This window comes from Heteronotia binoei, chromosome 5 (genome assembly GCF_032191835.1).
Source record: "Heteronotia binoei isolate CCM8104 ecotype False Entrance Well chromosome 5, APGP_CSIRO_Hbin_v1, whole genome shotgun sequence".
Classification (NCBI taxonomy): Eukaryota; Metazoa; Chordata; class Lepidosauria; order Squamata; family Gekkonidae; genus Heteronotia; species Heteronotia binoei.
The window spans coordinates 13,503,288-13,530,226 of record NC_083227.1 but is presented as its reverse complement, the minus strand read 5'-3'; the positions used below and the strand labels follow the sequence as shown (position 1 = coordinate 13,530,226).

Genomic DNA, 26,939 nt, shown 5'->3' with positions numbered 1-26,939 from the left:
ACATGAGTCCTGGGGGCCGAATTAGGCCCCCGGAGGGCTCCTATAAGGCCCCCAAGAAACTGTCATCTGCTTCCTTCTCTCTCTCTTGCTTCGTTCTGCATCACTATACACAACTCAATCGTTATAGTGACAAATTACTATGTAATGAAGTGCATATACAAAATACAAAACATAATCCATGAAATTTCTTCCACGAGTCCCGATAGGCAGGCTGTCGACTTTAAAAAGTCCTGCTTCGATTATCACTCTTCCAGCAAAGGGTGCTCCATAAATTTTCAAAAAAGACATCCCCATGTTGAACTTTCCAGTGCGTTGCTTACTGCTAAATGTTTTTTAAGATAATGTGGGAATGTAACTTCTCCAGGTGGATTCCAAATTGGCATAATACTCTAAGGCCTTGAGCCTTGTGGAAGAAATGTCATGAATTATGTTTTGTATTTTGTATACGCACTTCATTACATAGTAATTTGTCACTATAACGTTTGAGTTGTGTATATTGTTGTTCCTGTAGTGACTTCTCTCCTGTTGTCCTTCTACATCACAGCTTGCTTTGCCAGGCTTGCTCAATCGCACAGGAGCTACAGAGCAAAACCTCTATTTTCTCCACTAGCTGAGGCTCCTCCCTTAGGGAGGAAGGTGGGGAGGTAGCGCTTGCTTTGCCAGGCTCTCTCAATCGCACAGCAGAGCTACTGAGACAAGCCTTTCTTCGTTCTATTGGCTGAGACTCCTCCCCCCCTAATCCCCTGGGAAAGGAAGGAAAGAGAGAGCTTTCCTTCCCCAATTCCTTGGATCGCAAGGGAGAGCTATAAAGAAAGCACTTGTAAGACCAACGAGTGCTTATGTTTTAAACATGTTTTAAGTTTTTTGTTAAAAATCTTTAATTGTGTTTGTGTCCTTTATAAAGTTTATATCTCTGCTACCTAATCTAAAATAGGCACACATGGCCCAGCCTGATATGGCCTGGCCTGAAAAAGTCTCATTTATGTCAGATTCGGCCCTCATAGCAAATAAGTTCGACACCCTTGCTCTAAACATTTAAATGCTTCGTCCCCTCTGTTGATTCTTTGATGGTATTGGATATAACCACTCTTACTGAATCTCTTTCCAAATTGAGCATTCAGTCGGTTTCTCCTCTGTGTGGGTTTTTTGATGCTCTTGAAGACTGGCACTCCGATTGAATCCCTTTCCACACTCTGAGCATTTGAATGGTTTCTCTCCTGTGTGGGTTCTTTTATGCAAATCAAGATAGCGTTTCATAACAAATCTCTTTCCACACCATGAGCATTCAAAAGATTTCTGTCTTGTGTGGGTTTTTTTATGCTCATTAAGATGGCTACACTGATTGAATCTCTTTCCACACTCTGAACATTCAAAAGGTTTCTCCCCTGTGTGGATTCTTTTATGGTCTCGAAGATATCTATTCTGCCCAAATCTCTTTCCACAATCTGAGCATTCAAAAGGCTTTTCCCCAGTGTGGGTCTTTTTATGCCGATAAAGATTGGCCTGACTGAATTCTTTTCCACACTCAGAGCATTTAAACAGTTCCTTCTCTGTGTGGGATCTTTTATGCTGCTGAAGATAACGACTTGTAGTGAATTTTTTCCCACACTCTGAGCATTCAAAAGGTTTCTCTTTTCTGTGGGTTGTCTTATGCTCTTGAAGATGGCTACTCCGATTGAATCTCTTTCCACACTCTGAGCATTCAAAAGGTTTCTCCCCTGTGTGGGTTCTTAGGTGATAGTGAAGATAGCTACTCGTAGTGAATGTCTTTCCACACTCTGAACATTCAAATGGTTTCTCCCCTGTGTGGGTTCTTTTATGCAGCTGAAGATAGGAACTTGTACTGAACCTCTTTCCACAATCTGAGCATTCAAATGCTTTTGCCCATGTGTGGGTTCTTTTATGCTGTTTAAAACTGCTACTTGTATAGAATCTCTTCCCACACTCTGAGCATTCAAAAGGTTTCTCCCCTGTGTGGGTTCTTTTATGCAGCTGAAGATAGGAACTCGTACTGAATCTCTTCCCACAGTCTGAGCATTCAAAGGGTTCCTCATTTGTGTGAGTTCTTTTATGGTCTTGAAGATGGCTACTCTGACTGTATCTCTTCCCACATTCTGAACACTGAAAAGGTTTCTCCCCTGTGTGGGTTCTTTGATGATACTGAAGATGGCTACGTGTACTGAATCTCTTTCCACATTCTGAGCATTCAAATGGTTTCTCCCCTGTGTGATTTCTTTGATGTACTTGAAGATGGCTACGTGTACTGAATCTCTTTCCACACTCCGAGCATTCGAACGGTTTCTCTCCTGTGTGATTTTGTTGATGCACTTGAAGTTGGCGACGTGTACTGAATTTCTTTCCACACTCTGAGCATTCATATGGTTTCTCCCTTGAGTGGCTTCTTTTATGCTCTTGAAGATTGCTACTTTGACTGAATCTCTTCCCACACTCCAAGCATTCAAAAGGTTTGTCCCCCGTATGGGTACTTTGATGATATTGAAGATAGCAACTCCTACTGAATCTCTTTCCACACTCTGTGCATTCAAATGGTTTCTCCCCTGTGTGGGTTCTTTTATGCACTTTAAGACTGCCACTATGAGTGAATCTCTTTCCACACTCTGAGCATTCAAACGGTTTCTCCCCTGTATGGGTTCTTTTATGATAACGAAGACTGTGACTATATCTTAATCTTTTCCCACACTCTGAGCATTCAAATGGTTTCTCCCCTGTGTGAGTTCTTTTATGCACTTGAAGATTGACATTCTGACTGAATTTCTTTCCACACTCCAAGCATTCAAAAGGCTTCTCTCCTCCTTGTATACTTTGGTTCACAAGAAGCTGTGATCTATATTTGAAGTACTGTTCGCACTGAATGGATTTACTTGTTTTCATCATATTTTGTTTTGGAAAATGTACATTATGCATTCTTCCATGTCTCTTACCAACCAAATGACTGACTCTCTCTCCCTTAGGTCTGCCTTGATTCTTGATGTTTCTTTTCAAGTCTTCATTATTAAATGTATCTGGTAATTGTGGATGAAGTTCCTCGCCTTCCTTATTCCTCTGATTGTCCTCTCCTGGAATAGACAAAGAGAGAGCATTAGCACTTGGGAGGAAAGGTAAATTCCAAAGACTGAAGTAGGAAAGCATTGACGGCCCTTTGACAACATCCAGTTTGGCTGATGTTAACTCCCCTTCGACTTTCCCCGGAACACTCAGGATTTAAGCCTTTCAAGAGCCACAGCTGAGCTCTTAACTAGGGCTGTCAATTTGGTAAAGGGTTTACCAAATATTTACCAAAAACTGCCTTTTTGGTAAAATTCAGAATTACCGTAGGTAATTCCAAATAGTCATTTGAGCCTATTTCTGGAATTCCGAATAGTTGAATTCCGGATAATATCAGTGGTATTTGGAAATTTTTGGTAAAACCCTGTTGTCAATAGAAAACAATGGGAAAAGCAAAAGGCAGTCTGTGATTGCCTTTCCTGCCGTTCCTGTGGCTTTTCCCGCCTCTGGCTGGAGTGAGGCCCCTGATCCAATCACAGCCATGCATTTTGCAGATTGCAAAATGCAATGCTCAGGGATTTTCCCGCCTCTGTCTAGGGGGAGGGGGAGGAAAAGTCCCCTGATCCAACCACAACCAGGCATTTTGCAAATTATTATTTATTTATTATTTATTACTTTAAATTTCTATCCCGCCCTCTCCGCAAGCGGACTCAGGGCGGCTAACACCATACATTTTTACAATTTAACCAATAAAAAACTACAATTTAAAATTATTTAAAACACTTAAACATTTAAAACATTCCATTGCATTTTTGGTGCTGTATCACTATAATATAATTTAATGTAGATATAAATGTAAATGTTGATCATAGTACTCTGTAACGGTGTAGAGTGGCAGCTCTCTCCCAAATTAGGTTAGTTCTCAAAGGCCTGTCGAAACAGTTTGGCTCAGGTCTGTTGTGTGCTCCAGCAAGGAAGCTACTGCTGTGTTGCCAATTTACCATAGAGAGACTGTGAGTGAGCTTTTGTGCCCTTCGCTGTGCTCTGCTCTCTGTGGCCTGGCCTTAGCTGCTGGTGTTCCTGGCTAGACTGGAGGATCTTCATCTGGTAAAATGACTCCTTTTTTTGTGTTTATGGGGGCGGGGATTTCTGTTCAGATTAAAAGCAGGTTTATTTTTAACTTTTTGAAAACCTTTAGTTTTCCTCCTGTTTTGGTTAGTTGGTTTTCTGTTGGGGGCTGGGTTGCTTGGGGGTGGGTGGTTCTGGCATGACCTGGCTTAAAGTGCTTAATTTAATCCGTGTTATTTTTATATTCTTTTTTGGGAATTTTAAAAATGTTTTGGAATTGCCTGTTAATTTTTGTTGCTGTTGTTTGGAGCTGCCTGTTAAATTTATACCAGGCTTCGGCTGACCTGGTTGTGTGGGGTCTGATTTTTGCTCTGTTTTTCCTTGGCCAGGCTATGGTGGCTTACTGATCTGTTGAACTGCTGGTGGTGTTTTACTGTTTTTCCTGGTTGTGTTGGTGTGTATGTGTGTGGTTTGGGCTGCTTTTGGTTTCTGGGTGGTTGGCCTTTGCTTGGCTGTTCCTCTCTGGAGCCTGGCGGTGACCTGACCTGTTGAACTGCTGGTTGTCTTTTACTGTTTTCCTGGTTGTGTTGGGGATGTGTGTGCCTTTGTAAAGCCTTTTGGGGTGCCCACAGATAGGTCCAGCCTTTTTGGGCCTTCGGGGAGAATCGCCTGCAGCTGCCCTGTCATTTTGGGGGCTCCCCACAAACCCCCTCCCCTCCAGGCGGCTTCCATTATGCCCTATGTTGTGTCATTGACTTCAATGGCCCATAGGGTATAATGGTGGGATGGGAGACTTGGGGGTTCCTTGGGGAAGAGTCCCCTGAAGCTCTGCTGCAGTTTTGGGGGCTCTTCCCCCAAACCCCTTCCCCTCCAGGCAGCTTCCAATATACCCTATGTTGCCATTGACTTCAATGGCTCATAGGGTATAGTGGAGCCGAATATATCCAGATATCTCAGTATATTCAGATATATTCGGATACTACTATTCGGAAATATCCGGAATACCAAAAAAATTATTATTGAATATTTCCAGATCTGGATATTACCAAATTTTTTTTGATTGACAGCCCTACGCTTAACCAAAAGGAGCTTCTGCCTCCATATTCCAGGTCTCAGATGTAGAGATGTGAAGGCCCGGAAAAAAACCAGAAAAATTTGGGGGAAAACACAGTTTTTTTCAGGTTTTTTCCTGAAGCCTTTTTTGTTTTTTTCTGAAAAATTGGAAAAAAAGAAAAGAAAAAAATTGATTATGGAACATTTTATTTTAACATGATGAATAAAATATTTTAAGATAAGGTGCTCAAATATTTCCCAAATCATTTCTATAAAATATGTATAGTATCATATCATTCTAATTTCTGTGCACTGAGGACAAGCAAGTCCTAGGTCATGCCCCTCTTCAATTCTTTTTATGCGAATGAGTTTTTTATTTTTATTTAATACTGTGGAGAGGAAATATGAATAATTGTTACTTCAGGATTTTTAAAAATTGTTTTGTGGAGGTTTTTTTTGTCTGTTCCACATAAACTAGTAAACAGTTCAGGAGATGGTTGCTCCATTTGCTACAATTACAAATAAGTATTATTTAAAAAGTAAATTCTGTTTGTAATAACTGTTGGGATACGCTGTATTTTTAATATGCTAGTTGTGATAATTTCAAGCCAAGTACAATTGTCCGTAGTCATATTTTATGTTCCTAAAATAACAAAATGACTTTCAATTTGGAAAAAAAAAAAAATCGCGAATGTAGCATTTAAAAAAAAATTCGGAAAATTTTCATTCCCCCCCCCCCCCGGCAAAAAACGGAAAAAAATGGGGTTTTTTCCGAGCTTCAAAATTTCCGGAAATTTTACATCCCTACTCAGATGGCCTCCCTCCTGTCTTGCTCACCGGGCTTTATACTTCTTCCAAACTAAGAGTAGCTAAGTAGTGTGGGACACAGCTTTTGTTAGGAAAGGGATGACAAGCCTGCAGCAGAACATCATCAAGAAGAAAGGGACTTGGCTGAAAAAGACAGAAGAGTTAGTCTCACAAGCACTGAGACCAAGAGAACTAACATACCATCCTTATTTCTAACAGAGATATAACTTTCATTATGCCCTACTGCAGGGGTGGGGAATCTGTCCCGAGGGCCGTATACGGCCCTTGAGGTCACTTGGTGTGGCCCTCGGGGATTGCTGGGCCAAACCGAGCCATGTGGCAGCCTCCCTGGGGCCTGGCTGGCCAGCGAGGATCATGTGGCCCAGCCGCGCTGTGTAGTAGCCTCCCCAAGGCCAGGCAGGGATCACGGGGCCCAGATGTACTGTGCAGCAGCCTCCCTGGGGCCAGGCTGGCCGGCCAGAATTGCTGCAGGGCCTGAAAAAGTTACTGTCACCGTTCAGTTTGCATTTGATTATCCCAGATAGTGTGGCCTAATGTGCTAATGAGTGTGTTACCTAATATGCTAATATTAGGGGATGTGGTCTAATATGCTACTGAGTTCCTGCCGGGCTTTTTCTCCAAAAAACCCCTGGACCTATGCATTTGCCTAGGGCGGTAGGCCGGGTGTGTGTATGTGTGTGTGTGTGTGCCAGATTAGGCTCTCCCCACATGACTTCAAATAGAAAAACAATTATTTGCATTATTTTACTGGCCTGAATCATTCTCCTCGGCGGAGCACTGTTTTTTAAGTTGAAACAGTGTCAGGCTGCCTTATACTCTTTTTGAGCTGACACTGTTTCAGGAGATTTGATATCTTCAGTTCAGAAATTCTCAGAAATCCAGGCATTACAGCTTTTGGACAGCAAACAGAAAAGATCTTTATTCACACAAAGACGGGTGGAGCTGGGTCCAGGACAGTCTTTTGTTCTAGTTCAAGATGTTTCACTTTAATTTACTCTAGGCAGACGTTATACTGATATTGCTTATGCAGTTACTTTGCTGGTGGCTCTAAGAACACAGAAAATTATTCCACTTCTGCTAATATTTCCTGTTGTTCATAAGACCAGACTTCCCGGTTATAAAGGTAAAGGTAGTCCCCTCTGCAAGGACCAGTCGTTTCCAACTCTGGGGTGACGTTGCTTTCACAACATTTTCACTGCAGACTTTTGACGGGGTGGTTTGCCATTGCCTTCCCCAGTTGTCTACACTTTCTCCCCAGCAAGCTGGGGACTCATTTTACCGACCTCGGAAGGATGTAAGGCTGAGTCAACCTGGAGCTGGCTACCTGAACCAGCTTCCACTGGGATCAAACTCAGGTCGTGAGCAGAGAGTTCAGACTGCAGTACTGCAGCTTTAACACTCTGCGCCACGGAGCTATAAAAAGGTAGTCCCCTGTGAAAGCACCAGTCATTTCCGACTCTGGGGTGACGTTGCTTTCACAACGTTTTCACGGCAGACTTTTTATGGGGTGGTTTACCATTGCCTTCTCCAGTCATCTACATTTCCCCCCCAGCAAGCTGGGTACTCTTTTTACCGACCTCGGAAGGATGGAAGGCTGAGTCAACCTGAGCCAGCTACCTGAACCCAGAATTACCTCAGTTTTGCCTGACCTATGAGACTGTCCCCCTATCCAGGCCCTTTGGCAACCTTTTCCAGACTCCTAGCCTTTTCTCAACAGAGTAAAAACTTCCTCAGAGATGAGGGTGTGGCTTTTTTAAACACCAAGGAGCTTTCCTGTTTGAAGTTCCTTTTATTTAACTACCCTTTCTCTCTAGTGGTAATCAGCCGAATTTGGTCTCTAGCAACCGTTTCCCCTCAAACTTATTGCTTCTTCACAGATGTAGACACACACACAAACAGAGGGAGACAGTTCGAATGGAGTCTTGCTTGCAACCGTCCAAGTGAGGTGTCTGCCCTGCAGGTCATCTAGCGAGGGCAAGTATTATAACAGGGAGAGAAGGGATTTTTTTTTTCCTACTATGATTTGTTGCTTCTGTTCACTTTTTAAAAATGCCTGTAAATAGTTGCAGGTTGTAAATAAATGTTATGTTGGTTTAAAGTGGAGTCCCTCTGTACCACATAGTTTCCACAACCGCCTTAGAACACGCTACCATAAGAGGGGGGTCCAGAGAAGGGGGAAGGCATGCAGTTGGCAAGGGTGCCAATCCTCCAGGGGTCTCCCAAATAAGAACTTTGGTCTCTGTGATAACCAGGTGCTGGGTTGGCAGAGGACCTTGAGGCCAGACCTCAGAACTGGCAAGGGCGATTGGGAGTCCTGTTCCTCTCAGTCAGGTACCCCTAAATTGAGCAGGTGGCGGCAGCGCGCCCAAGTGGCAGGAAGAAGATTAGCTCCCTCCAGGAGTTGGCAACCCAAAAGGGAGTTGACGGGACTGGGTCTGAAGGCCGAATTGGGCCGGTTCCGCCACAAGGTGTGTAGCTTATCAATATTTTGATACATGCGTCATCACAATGGCAGCAATTTGCACCTTTGGAGCCTATGAAAGATCCTTACCCAGAGAGACCACGTTCTCATAGTTCTCCAGCATGACTTCCCAGTGGAGAGCTCTTTGGTCCGCATCCAGCAGGGCCCACTCTGCCACGGTGAAAGACACGGCCACCTCCTCAAAGGAAAAGGGACACTGAAAGAAAAGCAAATCCCCTCATCAGAGATTGTGCACTGGAGGGGAGTAGTCTGGGAGGGAACAGGATTTATGACTTGGCAAGGGTAAAGGAAGCGGCATTCAGAGTCTCTCTCACCCAGACGCCTTGTAGAAACAGCAGGAGAAAAGCCCACCCTCCGCCCCGAGAAAGAAGGAGAGACCCAGGCTGTCCCCTGCTCAAATCTGTTACCTGGACTAGAGATGCAGCAGATGTTTCCACACCTCTGGAAAGATGACGGCTCAACAGCATCTTTCCACTGTCTGTAGGTGAGACAAAGGAGGAAGGAAGGAAAGGTGTTTTCGGTGACTTTGTATTCCACTTCCTTGTTCGTTCCCTGCTTCGTGCACCCCCCTTCCCAGGCATGTGAAACGCTGTCCTGCGTACACTCAACAAATTTTTAAACACTTTTTACTAAATTCTGGGAGAGGCAGAAGAGAAGCACCAGGTACTATATGCATTAGGGCAGGGGTGTCAAACTCATTTGTTATGAGGGCCGGATCTGATATAAATGAGGCCTTGATGGGCCGGGCCATGTCAGGTTGGGCTGGGCCATATCAGGCCAGCCCATGTGTATACCTATTTAAGATTAGGGAGAGAGAGATATAAAGGACACAGAAAAACACAATTAAATATATATATTTTTTTATTAAAGCATTAGCACTTGTTGGTCTTAAAAGTGCTTTCTTTGTATTTCTCCCATGGGATCCAGGGAACTGAGCAAAGGAAAATGGCACAGTAGGCACTGGTAAAGATTTAAACAAATTTGTATTAGAGGTCGCTTAACCTACATGTTGTTACACTTCACACATTATATTCACACATTCTTGAGTGTACTCCGCTTTGTCCTTCTTGTTAAGACTAAGGTCTCTCTACTAGACCCCTTTCCCTCTGGCAAGATAGTCATTCTCTTCTCATTAAGAGCAATAACTCTGTCTCTTGGCATGTTTAGGACATTTCAAAGCCACCTCTAAACCCTTTTCCAATTCCTTTGCTAACTCCTTCCAGATGAACAGGGAGGGATGGTTGCTCAGTGTTACAGCATTTGCTTGGTAAGCAGAAGGTCCCAGGTTCAATCCCCAGCATCTCCAACTAAAAAGGGTCCAGACAAGTAGGCGAGAAAAACCTCAGCTTGAGACCCTGGAGAGCTGCTGCCAGTCTGAGTAGACAGTACTGACTTTGATGGACCAAGGGTCTGATTCAGTATAAAGCAACTTCATATGTTCATAAGGAAGCTCTGTCCCTTTCTTCCCTTCCTCAGGGGACCAGGAGGTTGAGGAGCCTCAGCCAACAGAAGGAAGAGAGACTAGGTTCAGTAGCTCTGCTGTGCGATTGAGCAAGCCTTGCAAAGCAAGCTGTTATGGAGAAGGAAGCAAGAAAGAAAGAGCAGGAACAGATGACAGCCAGTTGCTCGAGGGCCTGATAGGAGACCTCTGGGGGCCTAATTCGGCCCCCAGGCTGCATGTTTGACACCCCTGCCTTAGGGGTTATAAATGCTGCCAACATATTTCAGACTTCTGTAAGACATGTGTCAGGCGTGCAGGGCAGGAAGAGAAAGGGAGAAATGATTGCATGACAAATCACCATGAAATTTGGCTTCAGCACATCTGGAGACTTCAGGGTAATATAAGAAGACGATGATATTGGATTTATATCCTGCCCTGTACTCTGAATTTCAGAGCCTCAAAGCGCTCACAATCTCCTTTATCTCCCCCCCACACCCACAACAGATACCCTGTGAGGTGGGTGGGGCTGAGAGAGCTCTGACAGAAGCTGCCCTTTCAAGGACAACCTCTGTCAGAGCTATGGCTGACCCAAGGCCATTCCAGCAGGTGCAAGTGGAGGAGTGGGGAAATCGAACCCGGTTCTCCCAGATAAGAGTCTGCGCACTTAACCACTACGCCAAACTGGCTCTCAGTTTTAGAGTGTCTCTTGGCAGGCTGACTTCACAACCAGGTATTCAGCCAGACGCAACATCAACATAACACCACATCTGTTCCAAGCCCCTCCCAAAGTCCCTCCCTTAAGCTCCTGGGGGGGGGGGGTGCCAGTCCAAAGTCCGCTATCCCCATTCCAGCATCCTGTTTCCCTCAGTAGTCCACCAGATGCCCCTATAAGCACAAGCACAGAAGCCAAATTTTGCCATTATTATTGGCCCCCAGAAAGCGCTTTGCAAAGCTGTGCTGCCCCAAAAGGTTGAGGCTACCTTTATTCACCAGGCTGAATAGATCTTTTGAGTTTTGTCTACCTTACGGAAGGAGGGTGAGCTATGAACATTAAAATTAATGTGAGGAATTGCCTTCCATGAATTTGTTCAGTTAGAGGACAGTGAGTTCTGCATATGAACTCTGCATGGTGTGAAGAAGTATTCAATGGCCTTGGGTCAGCCATAGCTCTCGTAGGAGTTGTCCTTGAAAGGGCAGTGTCTGTGAGAGCCCTCTCAGCCCCACCCACCTCACAAGGCGTCTGTTGTGGGGGTGGAAGATAAAGGAGATTGTGAGCCACTCTGAGTCCCTGATTCAGAGAGATTGGCAGGGTATAAATCTGCAGTCTTCTTCTTCACTTGCAGCTGCTGGAATGGCCTTGGATCAGCCATAGCTCTCGCAGGAGTTGTCCTTAAAAGGGCAGCTGCTGTAAAAGCACTTTCAGCCCCACCTACCTCACAGGGTGTCTGTTGTGGGGGGAGAAGATATTATAGAAGATTGTAAGCCTTGAAAGGGCAGCTGGTGTGAGAGCCCTCTCAGCCCCACCCACCTCACAGGGTGTCTGTTGTGGGGGGGAGAAGATATTATAGGAGATTGTAAGCATTGAAAGGGCAGCTGCTGGGAGAGGACTCTCAACCCCATCCACCTCACAGGGTGTTTGTTGTGGGGGGGAGAAGATATTATAGGAGATTGTAAGCCTTGAAAAGGCAGCTGCTGGAAGAGCCCTCTCAACCACACCCGCCTCACAGGATGTCTGTTGTGTGGGGAGAAGATATTATAGGAGATTGTAAGCCTTGAAAGGGCAGCTGCTGGGAGAGCCCTCTCAACCCCACCCACCTCACAGGGTGTCTGTTGTGGGGGGGAGAAGATATTATAGGAGATTGTAAGCCTTGAAAAGGCAGCTGCTGGGAGAGCCCTCTCAACCCCACCCACCTCACAGGGTGTCTGTTGTGTGGGGAGAAGATATTATAGGAGATTGTAAGCCATGAAAGGGCAGCTGCTGGGAGAGCCCTCTCAACCCCACCCACCTCACAGGGTGTCTGTTGTGGGGGAAGAAGATAAAGGAGATTGTAAGCCGCTCTGAGCCTCTGATTCAGAGAGAAGGGCAGGGTATAAATCTGTAATTCTTTTTCTTTTTCCATTTCCACCCCTGACCTGAACTCTCTGCTTATCAAATTCACTGGGTGCCCCAATCATATCCGGGCACAAAGAGTCCTTACCAAAGGAGAGGGCATCTTGGACATGTTCCTGCATTTGCGCTCTCTCCTCTGGCTCCAAGAAAGCTTCTTCTACCTCAGGGAATGTTGCTTCTAACTTCAGGGATGGCCCCCGCATCTGAAACAGCAGCAAGGGGAATTAATTAATCAATCAAAGTATGGCACTGTGTGTAGTATATAGCCAGGAGATCCTCAGATTGTCCAGCTGGCTGGGGCTGATGGGAGTTGTAGGCAAAAAACATCTGAAGAGCCAGCGTTCCCTACCCCTGAGAAGTTGTAGTTCTTTTAGCGTTATGCACCACTAAGTAGTGAGCTAACTTGTTTTTAAGGCCAGAGACGTTTCAGAGATAGTTTGCCGTTGCCTGCCTCTGAATCACAGCCCTGGTATTCCTTGGAGGTCGCCCAGCCAAGTACCAGCCAAGACCGATCCTGCTTAGCTCCTAAGATCCGAGGAGATCTGAGATCCGGCTAGACTGGGCTATCAAGGTCAGGGAGCAGTGTGAGAGACGAGTAAGAGGTGGAATGGAACAGACCAAGGAATGGATCCTGCCCCACTCCTAGACTCTGCACCCTTCTATCAGCTGATCTGATGAGTTATCTGGGGGGGATAAGAAATTCTCTAGTAGAAAAGGCTGCTGAAAGAGGCCGTAAAATCTCCCTTTTGGATGGTTAATACTTGGACAAATATCTCTCAGGGACACTTTATGACAAGGACAGATATTTTTGCTTGAATTGGACCCATCTGGAGGAAATCCCCCTCACCTGTTCTGTCTGCCTCTTCTCCTCTGCCTGACTCAGGAGGAAACCTTCCGCCAGGGCCACCGCCTGGGAACTGGTCTCCGGCCCACATCCTCTGACCCAGCACTGCATTTCCTGGGGCAGGATGGTCAGGAACTGCTCCAGGATCACCAGGTCCAGGATCTGCTTCTTGGTGTGTCTCTCCGGCTTCATCCACTGGCTGCATAGTCCATGGAGCCGGCTGCATACCTCTCGGGGACCATTAGCCTCATGGTAGCAGAACTGCCGGAAGTGTTGGCAATATATATCTGAAGTCGTGGTGTCTGTAGCCAGGATTTCTGGCACAACTCTTCCCCAGAATTCAACACCACTCCCAGCTTGGAGGAGAAGGGGGCCTTTGCTTGCTGTCTTGCCGGTTCCAGGTCCTTCTGGGTCCTGCTCTTCCATCTCTTTACCCTTGTCTTTGGTTACCTTCGACTGTGAAAAGACACCTTTATTCCCTTGACTGTGAACATAAGAACATAAGAGAAGCCATGTTGGATCAGGTCAATGGCCCATCCAGTCCAACACTCTGTGTCACATAAGAACATAAGAGAAGCCATGTTGGATCAGGCCAATGGCCCATCCAGTCCAACACTCTGTGTCACACAGTGGCCCAATATATATACACACTGGCCCAATATATATACACACTGGCCCAATATATATACACACTGTGGCTAATAGCCACTGATGGACTTCTGCTCCATATTTTTATCTAACCCCCTCTTGAAGCTGTCTATGCTTGCAGCCGCCGCCACCTCCTGTGAAGAGAGGTTTCTCTCAATGGGGAAGGAGAGACATAGACAGTATTATGTCACAAAGGAAAATGAGAATGGAGATACAACACCAAACATCACAAACCTTAATTTGCTCAGGGGACATGTGAGAATTGCCCTGGCGGATCAGAACAAAAGTGCTTCTTGTAGTTTGTAGCCCAGATTTAATATTGTTTTGCTATATTATATACCGAGATATTTTAAATATTCTGCCTTGGCTTTTTGGTAAAGTTAAGTGTCTCTGGCTTTTTAGAGATGTTGTAAGCTTAGACTCCCATTCCATCGGCTCTGTCTGTCTAATTTTTAAGGTAAACCAGAGGCCCCCCCAAAAAAGACAAGAGAAACTGGTGATGCCTTTCCCATTATATGCATCTCTTAGACAGAAATGAGGGGGCCCAACTCACCCCAACAGAAGCACCGTTTTCCAGAGTCCAGCCTGTTCTGGGAAGAAGCCTAAGCCCAGCCTTTGAACAATTCTGGATGGCCCCTAAGTGTGTCAGGAGAGATGCCCACCCAAGCAGCAACAGTGCCCCACTGGTGTTGGGCGAATGTAGATCAGTCAGGGCACTAGGGCTGCTGGGATGAAGAGGACTGTGAAAATACTAGAAATTTGGGGTTGGAACCTGGGGAGGGCAGAGTATGATGGTAGAGAGTCCACCCTCCAAACCAGCTGCTTTCTGCCTTCAAATTGATGCCCGTAGTGTATGGTATTCCCAATAGTAATGTATGGCTATGAGAGCTGGACCATAAAGAAGGCCGAGTGCAGAAGTATAGATGCTTTCGAGTTGTGGTGCTGGAGAAGACTCTTGAGAGTCCCTTGGACTGTGAGAAGATCCAGTCAGTCAGTCCTAAGGGAGATCAACCCTGGAAGGTCAGATGCTGAAGCTGAAGCTGAAGCTCCAATACTTTGGCCACCCAATGAGAAGGGAGCGCTCCCTGGAGAAGATCCTGATGCTGGGAAAGACAGAAGGCAAAAGAAGAAGGGGGCGGCAAAAGAGGAGATGGCTGGACAGCGTTACTGATGTAACAAACACGAATTTGAGCAGACTTCGGAGGATGGTAGAAGACAGGAGGGCCTGGCGTGACTTTGTCCGTAGGGTCGCAAAGAGTCGGACTCGACTGTGCGACTGAACAACAACAACAAACAAAAAAGGTACTGGCCTATGAGTCCCCATACCTTTAGGGGCCCCAGGCCAGCTTCCCCCCCCTCCCCCCTGCTTGCTGCCCTCCCAGCATGCGCAGCCAACAACTGAGCTGCTCTTTGCCTGACTTCCAGATACAAGATACAATAACCTTTATTGGCATGATATCAAACATGGCAAGGAACCAATCCATTCATCAAATGGCAATTTACAAATACATAAAGCACTTTCTAGAAGAAGATGATATTGGATTTAATCCTGCCCTCCACTTCGAATCTCAGAGTCTCAGAGCCGCTCACAATCTCCTTTATCTTCTTCCCCCCACCCCCAACAGTCACCCTGTGAGGTGGGTGGGGCTGAGAGGACTCTCACAGCAGCTGCCTTTTCAAGGACCACCTCTGCCAGAGCTATGGCTGACCCAAGGCCATTCCAGCAGCTGCAAGTAGAGGAGTGGGGAATCAGATTCTAGTTGATAAATATAAAAATGCTGCAACAGTTTCAATTACCTGTTGGTTCTGAGTTGACAACAGGAAGACAAGTTTATATTTGTCAGGCTTCGCTGTTTGCTCACTCAGACACGGGTCAATGAGTATGGAGCGCGGGTCAGAGTAAGAAGCACAATTTAGGAGTACAATTCTAAAGTTTCTATCTCTGGACATGCACAAGAGCACAGTCTGTTGGCATCGGGAGTTTTATGGAATCTTCCAAGAAGTATTGCAGATGGTAGCACATTGAACCTAGCTAGCGAATAGGCTCTGCGTTGCCAAGGGGCCGTTAGGCAGGTGAGATATTCAGCCCTATACCCAGGAGGTAAAACCCCCAAACTCGAGGGTGAACATCGGCCTTTAGCAAGACTTTCAAGAACCTGCAATTCAACAGGGCCTGTAAAACAGAGGGCCTGTGAGACGGGAGTATTTTGTAGGGCCTGCAAAACGGGACTGTTCCACCAGGTTTTGGGGTGAAGCGACGGGAATCTATTCATTAGATCAGGCAAAAAACATCTGGAGAGCTACCCTTGGCCTGCATTAGATTAGTTGGCCTCCCCTACTGTACTATTCTACTGCCCTGTTTCGCTGTATTGTATTGTTTCACCATCTTACTATATGACCCTACTGAATCATTTTGTTGGACTGAACATTGTAATTGGTTTTTATTGTTATGCTGCTGTGATTTTATCGTTTATGTTGGGCTCCACTCTGAGCCCCTATGGGGAATGGGCAGAATATAAATAAACAAACAATAATAATATTAACCAATCTTTGATCAATAAGAAAGCTCAGGGCCTTTTTTTTTTAGCAGGAATGCACAAGAACGCAGTTCTGGCTAGTTTGGCGTCAGGGGGTGTGGCTTAATATGTAAATAGGCTCCTGCTGGGCTTTTTTCTACAAACATCCCTGTGTGAAACAATGGTGATGTCAGGGGGTGTGGCCTAATATGCAAATGAGTTCCTGCTGGGCTTTTTCCTACAACAAAAGCCCTGAGAAAGCTGATTTTTTTTTCTGAATGCAGAACTAGATCTCCAATATCGATCCCCAATTGAATTGATTTTGTCCTCAATGTGGCAAAGCCACAGCAGAGACTCCATTAACAAGTAACAAGTACTTGTGTGGGGCGGCTGCTACTGGCGTTGTCCTCAAGCTTCCCTCTCTCTGCTTCTCCAGGGGCAAAAAACTTACTGTCCGCCCCTGGACCAAAAGAAGCCAGGTTATGTGCGACAAGATCTAGGGCTTTTTCGGTGGCAGCACCAGAACTTTGGAATACCCTTCCGGAAGTCATAAGGGCCCTGCGGGATCTGTCTGCGTTCCGCAGGGCCTGTAAGACCGAATTGTTCAAACAGGCCTTCGATGCTTGACGGAAAGACGGCTGCCACCGGACATCACACAGAATGTTGGTGATCACTGTTCGGAAATTCAATGCCGCCTGTATTGTATGGATGCAGCACTATAGAATGTTTTTAAAAATTGAAAAATGTAAATTATGGTTTTATATGTTTTATTGGTTTAACTGTATGGACATGATGTCGTGAGCCGCCCTGAGTCCGCTTGCGGAAAGGGCGGGATATAAGTTGAACGTAATAAATAAATAATAAATTCTCCCCCACAGCTTAGTAAGAGAGGCTTTTAAGAAGGTGCTTGCAGACTGCAGTGAGGCTGGTGTTCAGACTCTGAGATAATTTGCAAGGGGGCCCCCAAGATTTTGACTGCAAAGGGGCCTCCACAGGATTTAATCTGGCACTGTCAACATCCACCAATTTGCTGGGAGTTGGCGACCAGTGGCGGACCAGCCAGGGTGTCAGCTTCCCTGATGGCAAGTGGGCCCCTGATGAAGAGGGCGCCCTTAAACATTAGCCAATATGTTAAAACCGTTAATGTCCTTTTAGTAGCTTGAAAATATACTATTATTTCCAATATTATTACTGTACTGCAACTTAAATTTATGTTGTCTTTAGGGTTGCCAGCCTCCAGGTGGGGCCTGAGGATCTCCCACTTTTCCAACTGATCTCCAGCTGGCAGAGATCAGCTCCCCTGGAGAAAACGCAATCTGTATTTACATTTAGTATCTACTGCATACTGCCAGTAAAATGTACAATATATGTACGCTGTAATTACTAATTTATAAAGGTAAAGGAAAGGTCCCCTGTGCAAGCACCAGTCGTTTCCGACTCTGGGGTGACGTTGCTTTCACAATGTTTTCAAGGCAGACTTCTTATGGGGTGATTTGCCACTGCCTTCCCCAGTCTTTTACACTTTCCCCCCAGCAAGCTGGGGACTCCTTTGACCGACCTTGGAAGGATGGAAGGCTGACTCAACCTGGAGCCGGCTACCTGAGCCCAGCTTCCGCTGGGATCGAACTCAGGTCGTGAGCAGAGGGCTCCGACTGCAGTACTGCAGCTTTACCAGTCTGTGCCATGGGGCTCTTTTACTAATATATATATTAGTAACACACACACATATCTATCTATCTATCTATCTATCTATCTATCTATCTATCTATCTATCTATCTATCTATCTATCTATCTCTAATTATATACACACACACGCACATTTACTTTGCAAAAGTTTTAACATTACCTTTCTCCACTGATGTATTTTTGAAAGATTTATTTATTTCTTATAAAAATTAAACGACAGCCTTATAGTTGTGGATGGGCCCCGTTTGTCTCCTGGCAAGCAATATTTTTAGACCCAGTCCGCCACTGTTGGCAACCGTGGCCGGGAATGATCCAGGTAATCCCCCCCAACACACACACAGGATCTCAAAGTTCTCCCCCAGGAAGACTCACTTCTTAATGGAATCTTCCCGGGGATCCAGCTGCCCGGCTTTTCCTTGCTCTTGCTTTCCTGCAAACCTCCCAGTTCTCTGCCACCCTGCAAAAACAAACCCCTCCTCCTCCCCCCCCTGCAGGAAAAGCTTCTTCCGTCTTCTCAGCCCCCCCCCCCCAAAAAAACCTCGGCCTCTCTAGCAAGCAGCTAGGCCGGTTTTAACCCTCTCAGTGCTGCAGAGGAAGGGGAAACTTCTCCCGTCCCCTCCAAGAGGAGATTCAGGCTGGCTCCACTACGCGGCGCTTTAACGCAGCGCAAGATCCCGCTGGAGAGAAAAACGCAGGATCTCAAATGGTCTGGGAGTTTCCCCCACTATTTCTTGGAGGGAAGGGACGCAGCCCGGATTCCGAGAGAGGAAGATGAATCTGGGACCTTCAAGCAATACACCAGGGGTGGCCAAACTTGTCAGAGTCACCCAGAATAAAGGTCGGATGTTTGAGAGGGGCAGGGCAAGACAGGAACGTCAGATGCTTGGGAGCCATGAGGGGACTGAGGGAGGGAGGAAATTGATGGAGGGAGAGGTGGAAAGACAGCAACTCCCCCCCCCATTTATATATTTTAAGGAATTTTGAAAATATACAAGTTAATATTGATATTAATACTTATATACAATTAATTAATCTTATGGAATCAGGATATAAGCAAGCATAAACATTTACATTCTGTAAGCCGCCCTGAGCCTGCCCCGGCGGGGAGGGCGGGGTATAAATAAAATTTTATTATTATATTATTATTATTATTACATGCATACAATAAAACATCTAGTAAGAGTTTGAAGTTACGTAGATGTGTCTAGATATGTAAACCATTTTCTACCCAAGGAGAGAGATTGAGATGAAAACAAGATTAAAGTGAAGGCAATAATTCCTGCATCGAAAGACAACCTAACTGAACCCATGTTATCGTTAAACTATTAAGTAAGCATTGCGAAGAATTCTTAACCGCCGAAATAATTTTTTATGCAAACGATAACTTTTAACTTGAAACGCATTCTCCAAGCTGCCAGCTGGTTTGGCTCGGAGAAGGGACATAGGACACATGAAGCTGCCTTCTACTGAATCAGACCCTTGGTCCATCAAAGTCAGTATTGTCTACTCAGACTGGCAGTGCCTCTCCAGGGTCTCAAGCTGAGGTTTTTCACACCTATTTGCCTGGACCCTTTTTGTGAAGATGCCAGGGATTGAACCTGGGACCTTCTGCTTTCCAAGCAGATGCTCCACCACTGAGCCACCGTCCCTTCCCAAAGTGATTTAAACAGGGAAAGGCCTTCTCCAAGCCAGCAGTAGGGGGGCTTCAAGACCCACACAATATGTGTGAAGCAGCCAAAGCCTGCAGCCCCAGAGGCAGAAGGAGAAAGAGGGCAGTCCCTGCCTGGGAAGGAAAAAAACAGCTGGCGGGGGGCGGGGAGAAACCCCAGGAAGAGGAGCACAAGAAGGGGCGATATTCAGTGAAAGGGAAGGTTGGGGGGAAATTGGGTGGGGGGTGCTTATTATAAGTTTTACTTCCATTTCTCAGTGGCTTTCACGCGTCTGGGAGAACAAAAATCTTTTCCACGCTAACTTGTATCTTTAGGAAAACCTGCACATATGCATGGAATCTTTTTCACGTTCTAGACATTTCTGTGTGCCTCAGATAGAGCCCCTATGCTGTGTTCCTTCTTTCTTGAAACTGCAGATTCCAGTATGCATTACCCGCTTTATTTAACACTTATTGTCAAGTCTCTGGTCAGGGACAAATCCTTCAACTCTTTGGCCAATTTGGTGTAGTGCTTAAGTGTCCAGACAGCTGCTGTGAGAGCCCTCTCAGCCCCACCCACCTCACAGGGTGTCTGTTGTGGGGGGAGAAGATATAGGTGATTGTAAGCCGCTCTGAGTCTCTGATTCAGAGAGAAGGACAGGGTATAAATCTGCAGTCTTCTTCTTCCAACAGAGAGCCAGTTTGGTGTAGTGGTTAAGTGTGTGGACTCTTATCTGGGAGAAGCGGGTTTGATTCCCCACTCCTCCAATTGCAGCTGCTGGAATGGCCTTGGGTCAGCCATAGCTCTGGCAGAAGTTGTCCTTGAAGGGGCTGTGAGAGCCCTCTTCAGCCCCACACACCTCACAGGGTGTCTGTTGTGGGGGAGGAAGGGAAAGGAGATTGTAGGCCACTCTGAGCCTCTGTCCTTGAAAGGGCAGCTGCTGGGAGAACCCTCTCCAGCCCCACCCACCTCACAGGGTGTCTGTTGTGGGGGAGGAAGGGAAAGGAGATTGTGAGCCGCTCTGAGACTCTTCGGAGTGGAGGGTGGGATATAAATCCAATATCTTCTTCTTCTTCTTAAGGCCTGCTGGATCATACTAAAAGTCCATCTAGTCCAGCATCCTGTCTCCCACAGTGGCCAACCAGAACGGTCACAATCTCCTTTACCTTCCCCCACCCCCCACAAGAGACAACCTGTGAGGTAGGTGGGGCTGAGAGAGTTTTTTTACAGTAGCTGCCCTTTCAAGGACAACTCCTGTGAGAGCTATGGCTAACCCAAGGCCATTCCAGCAGCTGCAAGTGAAGGAGTGGGGGGAATCAAACCTGGTTCTCCCAGATAAGAATCCGCACACTTAACCACTACACCAAACTGGCGGGCTATCTTCTCTCCCCACAACAGACTCCCTTTGAGGTGGGTGAGGCTGAGAGGGCTCTCCCAGCAGCTGCCCTTTCAAGGACAACCTCTGCCAGAGCTAGGGCTGACCCAAGGCCATTCCAGCAGCTGCAAGTGAAGAAGACAGTAGATTTATACCCCGCCCTTCTCTCTGAATCAGAAACTCAGAGCGGCTTACAAACTCCTATAATATCTTCTCCCCCCACAACAGACACCCTGTGAGGTGGGTGGGGCTGGAGAGGGCTCTCCCAGCAGCTGCCCTTTGAAGGACAACCTCTGCCAGAGCTACGGCTGACCCAAGGCCATCCCAGCAGCTGCAAGTGGAGGAGTGGGGAATCAAACCTGGTTCTCCCGGATAAGAATAAGCACACTTCACCACTACACCGAACTGGAGATTGTAAAGGAGACTGCAAACCACTCTGAGATTCTGATTCAGAGAGAAGGGGGGGGGCATAAATCTGCAATCTTCTTCTTCCTCCTCCAAGCAGATGTTAAACGTGAACTATTCCCCTTCAGTAGCACTTTAAAGCACCTCGGTATCCAAAGACATGAGCAGCGACTCAGGAACGTTCCTCCCCTGCCACATATTTTGTTAGTCTTTAAGATGCTGCTGGACTCTTAACTCTTTTCTATTGCTACAGACAGATGAACACCGCTGTTCTTCCTCAGCACACTTCAGAAGATCTCTCCCCTCTGCTAGGGCTGCTAACTCCAGGTTGGGAAACTCCTGGAGATTGGGGGGGATGGAGTCTGGGGAAGTTGGGGTTGGGGGAAGGGGCCAGGTCAGTCAGGCTATGATGACAGTAAAAAAAAGGTAGAGGAAAGGTCCTCTGTGCAAGCACCAGTCGTTTCCGATTCTGGGGTGACGTTGCTTTCACAATGTTTTCACGGCAGTCTTTTTACGGGGTGGTTTGCCATTGCCTTCCCCAGTCCTCTACACTTTCCCCCCAGGAAGCTGGGGACTCATTTGACAGACCTCGGAAGGATGGAAGGCTGAGTCAACCTGGAGCCGGCTACTTGAAAACCCAGCTTCCGCCAGGGATTGAACTCAGGTGAGCTGAGAGTTCAGACTGCAGTACTGCAGCTTTAACACTCTGCCCACAGGGCTATAAAAAGGTAGTCCCCTGTGCAAGCACCAGTCGTTTCTGACTCTGGGGTGACGTTGCTTTCACAACGTTTTCACGGCAGACTTTTAAGGTGACGTTGTTTTCACGGCAGACGTTTAACGGGGTGGTTTGCCCTTGCCTTCCCCAGTCATCTACACTTTATCCCCCAGCAAGCTGGGGACTCATTTGACCGACCTCGGAAGAGTGGAAGGCTGAGTCAACCTCCAGCTGGCTACCTGAACCAGCTTCCACTGCGATCGAACTCAGGTCGTGAGCAGAGGGCTCCGACTGCAGGACTGCAGCTTTACCACTCTGCGCCACGGGGCTCTATGATGACAGAGTCCACCCTTTAAAGGTGCTCTTTTCTACAGAGGGACTGTAGTCCATTCTTATTTGAGAAGGCTTTACCTGGAAGTTAAACAACTACTGTGATATGCTGGCTAACAATGTTTAATAAAACCATTTGAAAACCTTCCTATATTTTCATACTTCATATAATAACAGAGGTCCAATTCTAACATTCCCATATTACAAAAAAAAAAGTCCATATGAGCACCCGGATGTAAGCTCATTTTGTCAATAGACTTCCTCGGGAGTAATCAATTTCTTCCATGGTTTGCCTCTAGTACCAACCAAATATTAATATTCTTCTGCAGCATTTTCTCTCTCATTCATTCAATGACACTTAAGTGTATATATATTTCTATATAGGAGACTGAGCCAGTCCAAACTTATTCATTTAACCCGATGCACAAGCCTTCTGGAGTTTGCTGGCCTAGCTCTCTACAATATATCACTAAAAGCAAGCTGTGTTTACCTGTCTATTATACTTATCTATGTATATATATATATACACTTATAGATGTTGGCAATCTTATCTAAATCGCAGCACAAACCACATGGCAGCCCTCTATCAATGTCCTTTGTTGCCAATCCACTGAGTTTTCAGCCAAGGCCCTACAAGGGTCACAACTAGGGGTGTGCATTCGGTTCGGCTGTATACGGCTGTATATGGAATCGCATACAGCCGAATCCAAATGGGGCCCATTAGGCGGGAGCCGAGTATGGCTCCCCGTATACTTCCATATAGATATTTGGAAGTATACGGAATTCAATGCAAAAGGCGGGAAAGGGACTTCTGCAGCCTCAGGGGAGCTGCTTGCCTCCTTTCCCGCCTTTGGTAGCCTTTTCCCACCTCTCCCATAGCCTCCCTGGGATCAGGGAGGGGGGAGGGGGAAGAGGAGCCCCAGCAGCCAATCCAAAGCATGCATTTGCAAAATGCATTGCAAATGCATGCTTTGCAGGGCTGTTGTGTAGCTGATCCCCCAGCCATCAGCAACGTTGTTTTTTTGATCTTTTGCTTACTTGGGTATCCAAGTAAGCACTGTTGTCTGGCCAATCACAGAGCAGTGCTATATTTTGAAACTGCTCTCTGTAGGGCCAGAGAACCTTTTTAAGGAGTCTGCCTGGCTGGACTCCTCCATTGCTGCTGTGTTGGTGTGAGAGAGATTGTGCTGTGCTGGCCCTTGGCCTCAGCTGCTGCTGCTCTCTCTCAGCCTTACCAGACTTGCCTGGAGTAGAGAAGACGTCTAAGGTAAGACAGTCTTGGGGTTCTTGTTTTTATTTTAGTTGGTAAAAGGACTTTTTAAGACTCAGAGTCCTTTTACTTATCCAGATTTGGGTGGTGGGTAGCTTATTTGGGGTTAGGGTTAAGGGGTTCTGCTGGGGGAGGGGTTTTTTGCCAATTTGCCCATATCTTACTTTAGTGAGAGGACTTTTAAAAGTCCCAAGGCCATTCCAGCAGCTGTAAGTGGAGGAGTGGGGAAATCAAACCCAGTTCTCCCAGATAAGAGTCCGCACACTTAACCACTACACCAAACTGGCCCTCCCCCGATTGGCTGACAGAGGGAAGAGGGAGTAAATGTCACATAAAGCCTTCCCTTAATTGGTACTACTTCGCAGAGGAGATGAAGAAAGCTTTAACTCAATTGGCTGAAGGAGGGAGGAGGAGGGAAACAGCCACAGAAAGCCTTCCCTCAATTGGCTGAGGGTTCATCCCCCTCCTCCTCTGAGGAACCAAACAGCCAGAGAGACACAGACAAAAAAGTGTCATCCCTTGGCAGCAGAATGACATTTTATTCTAAGTACAGGGAGGGAAGAAGTAGAAAAAGAGAAAATATGGAGTCCTATATTTAACATTGAGCCCCTGGGAAACTGCCTTTGCTTTCCCCTTAGTGACTGTTGCTAGACAACCAAGCTTGGTTTTGTCAGTAAGAGGCAGGTGAGGGAAGAGGCCCATTTCAGGCCTATTTTGGTCTTTGAGGGAGAACTCATTGGGGCTGGTCCTGACTAGGGTGCCAGCTCCAGGATGGGAAATTTCTGGAACTTTTGAGGTGGACTATATGGAAGCCAGATTTTGGGAAGGGGAGAGGCCCCAGCTGAATATAATGCTATAGAGTCCACCCTCCAAAGCAGTTATTTTCTCCAGGGGGAGAGAGATCTGTTGTCTGGAGTTCAGTTGTGATACCAGGAGATCTTCAGCCTCCACCTGGAGATTTCCTACCGTAGGTCTGGCAGTACCATCTGGGTGACTTGATGCCACCTGACTTGCATGACTTAACAAGCCCTTGCTGCTTGCTCCTGTTCAACAGCAGTCCCCCTATGACAGCCAGTGTAATGTGGCAGTCAGCGTTTTAGAGCAGGGTCTGTCATACCCAGGTTCCTATTGTGGAAGCTGACTGTGTGATTTTGGACCACCCACATACTTTCAGCCCAACCTACCTTTCAGGGTTGTGCAAATCAAAAGGGGGAAGAGGAGAATAATGTAAGCAGCTTTGGTCCCCACTGCAGAGAAAAACTGTCCTTTTCCTAAGTAGAGGATGCAGGAAGGGAGGAAGAGATGGAAAGCTGAAGTCAGAGGGTCAAATAAGGGTAGGTTGATGATTGGCTTGGAAGGAGAAAGGGTTGCCAACTCCAGATTGGCAAATTCCTGGAGATCTGAGGGATGGAAACTGGAGAGGGTGTGGTTTGTGGAGGAGCAGGAACTCAGATGGGTACAGACTCCACCCTCCAAACCAGCCTTGTTGCCAATCTCCAGCTGAGGGCTGGAAATCACTCAGAATTACAGCTGCTCTCCAGATGGGCAGATATCAGTTCCCTTAGAGAAAATGGTACACACTGAGTCATTCCTCTCCCCTCAAAAGTGAAGGTAACAAACAGCATTTTCCCCCCTTTTAGTTGATGCAGTATATTTCACATTCCATTGCATTACATTACAATCACTACATATTGTTCTAAATACTATACCAATATAATGTTTTTAGAGGTGTTGTCAGGAAGAAAATCTATTCCTATGTATTGCGTTGCAAACAGTGTTCAATTATATTATTCAAAGGGGGGGGAGAGGGAGAAAGGAATGCATAAAAATACAGAGGATGTATAGTCTTTCTTGGTGAAAATTAGTTTAGCATTTGTAATGAGATAAGAAACCAATACCCCTGTTAAGTTTTGGGAGGTGTTTGTTCCGAGTGTTATAATAACTTGTAGTTCGGCTATTTCCCTTTCCATCATGTTCCTGAAATTCCTTTGCAATAAAACAGCTACCTTGAGGTCACCCACTGAATGTTCTGGGAGGATAAAGTGTTCTCCTGCAGAAGGGGTGTCAAACGTGCGGCCCGAGGGCCAAACCAGGCCCCCAGAGAGCTCCTATCATACCCATGAGCACCTCACTGTCATCTGCTCCTGTCTCTTTCTCTTGTTTCCTTCTGCATCACAGCTTGCTTTGCCAGGCTTGCTCAATCACACAGGAGCTACAGAGCAAAGCCTCTATTTTCTCCATTGGCTGACCAGCACATAAAGCAACTTATTTACAAGAGCTCACAACGCCCAGCCATTTCATGTCTTCCCCTGGGTCTTAGGCTCAAAGCATGAGATTTCTGCAACGAATGCCAATAAATCAAAAGTAGGGTTACAGCTTACATATGCACACCTGAACAACACCTGAACAGCATACTCAAAATTGCTACAGCACAGACATTGTCTCCAGATTTTGATGCAATAATTCAAAGCAAGAGGTATCAGTTATCAGAAACTGTAAAATAAACAAAATATTGCAAGAGTGCTAATCTTTCATGCATATTTTAAGTTTTAGAAAAATCTTTAAATGTTTGCCTGTGTCCTTTATAAAGTTGATATTTCCACTAACAGGCATTACATTTTATAATACACATGGCCCAGCTTGACAAGGGCTCATTTATGTTGGATAAATGGGTTTGACATCCCTGTTCTACGGATTTCTCAAATCTTGTGATTCCTGATGTCAGATTAGTGTTCATCTATCCTTTGGCCACTCTAATGGCAGAAAGTAAGGAGGACCTAAAGAACCTCTTGTTGAGGGTGAAAGAGGAGAGCACAAAAGTAGGCTTGAAACTCAACATCAAAAAAACTTAAGATCATGGCATCCGGCCCCATCACTCCTTGGCAAATAGAAGGGGAAGACATGGAAGTAGTGACAGACTTCACATTTCTGGGATCCAAGATCACTGCAGATGGTGACTGTAGCCATGAAATTAAAAGACGTTTGGTCCTTGGGAGGACAGCTATGGCGAACCTGGGCAGTGTAATAAAAAGGAGAGACATCACCCTGCCAACAAAAGTCTGTATAGTCAAAGCAATGGTATTCCCAGTAGTAAAGTATGGCTGTGAGAACTGGACCATAAGGAAGGCCAAGAGCAGAAGAATAGATGCTTTTGAGCTGTGGTGCTGGAGAAGACTCTTGAGAGTCCCTTGGAATGCAAGATCAAATCAGTCAGTCCTAAGTGAAATCAACCCAGACTGTTCCCTGGAAGGTCAGATGCTGAAGCTGAAGCTCAAATACTCTGGCCACCAAATGAGAAGGGAGCACTCCCTGGAGAAGATCCTGATGCTGGGAAAGACAGAAGGCAAAAGAAGAAGGGGACGGCAAAAGATGAGATGGCTGGACAGCGTTACTGATGTAACAAACACGAATTTGAGCAGACTTCGGAGGATGGTGGAAGACAGTAGGGCCTGGTGTGACTTTGTCCAGGGGGTCACAAAGAGTCGGACTCAACTGTGTGACTGAACAACAGC

At 46.2% G+C, this 26,939-nt stretch overlaps 2 protein-coding genes across 2 annotated transcripts in view; both read right to left on the bottom strand.

Moving 5' to 3' along the window:
• LOC132571070 (zinc finger protein 436-like) overlaps positions 1 to 26,939 on the bottom strand; it is a 342,318-nt gene that overhangs the window by 279,019 nt on the left and 36,360 nt on the right. The window lies entirely within an intron of this gene.
• Positions 1,090 to 15,430, bottom strand: LOC132571720 (oocyte zinc finger protein XlCOF6-like). Its single transcript, XM_060238516.1, has 5 exons — positions 15,278 to 15,430; positions 12,077 to 12,191; positions 2,943 to 3,077; positions 1,574 to 2,702; positions 1,090 to 1,507 (listed from the first exon to the last, which is right to left on the bottom strand). Exons 1-5 carry the CDS (start codon positions 15,428 to 15,430, stop codon positions 1,090 to 1,092), a joined length of 1,950 nt encoding a protein of 649 aa, XP_060094499.1.

What these genes read in the sequence shown, in the direction of transcription:
- LOC132571720 (XM_060238516.1), bottom strand. Translation starts at nt 15,430, where the DNA reads ATGTCCAGAGATAGAAACTTTAGAATTGTACTCCTAAATTGTGCTTCT. An exon ending in CCAAGATGCCCTCTCCTTTG is followed by an intron (nt 3,078 to 12,076) that starts GTAAGGACTCTT and finishes TGTCTATTCCAG; the next exon opens with GAGAGGACAATCAGAGGAAT. An exon ending in GAGAGTCAGTCATTTGGTTG is followed by an intron (nt 2,703 to 2,942) that starts GTAAGAGACATG and finishes TTGAATGCTCAG; the next exon opens with AGTGTGGGAAAAGATTAAGA.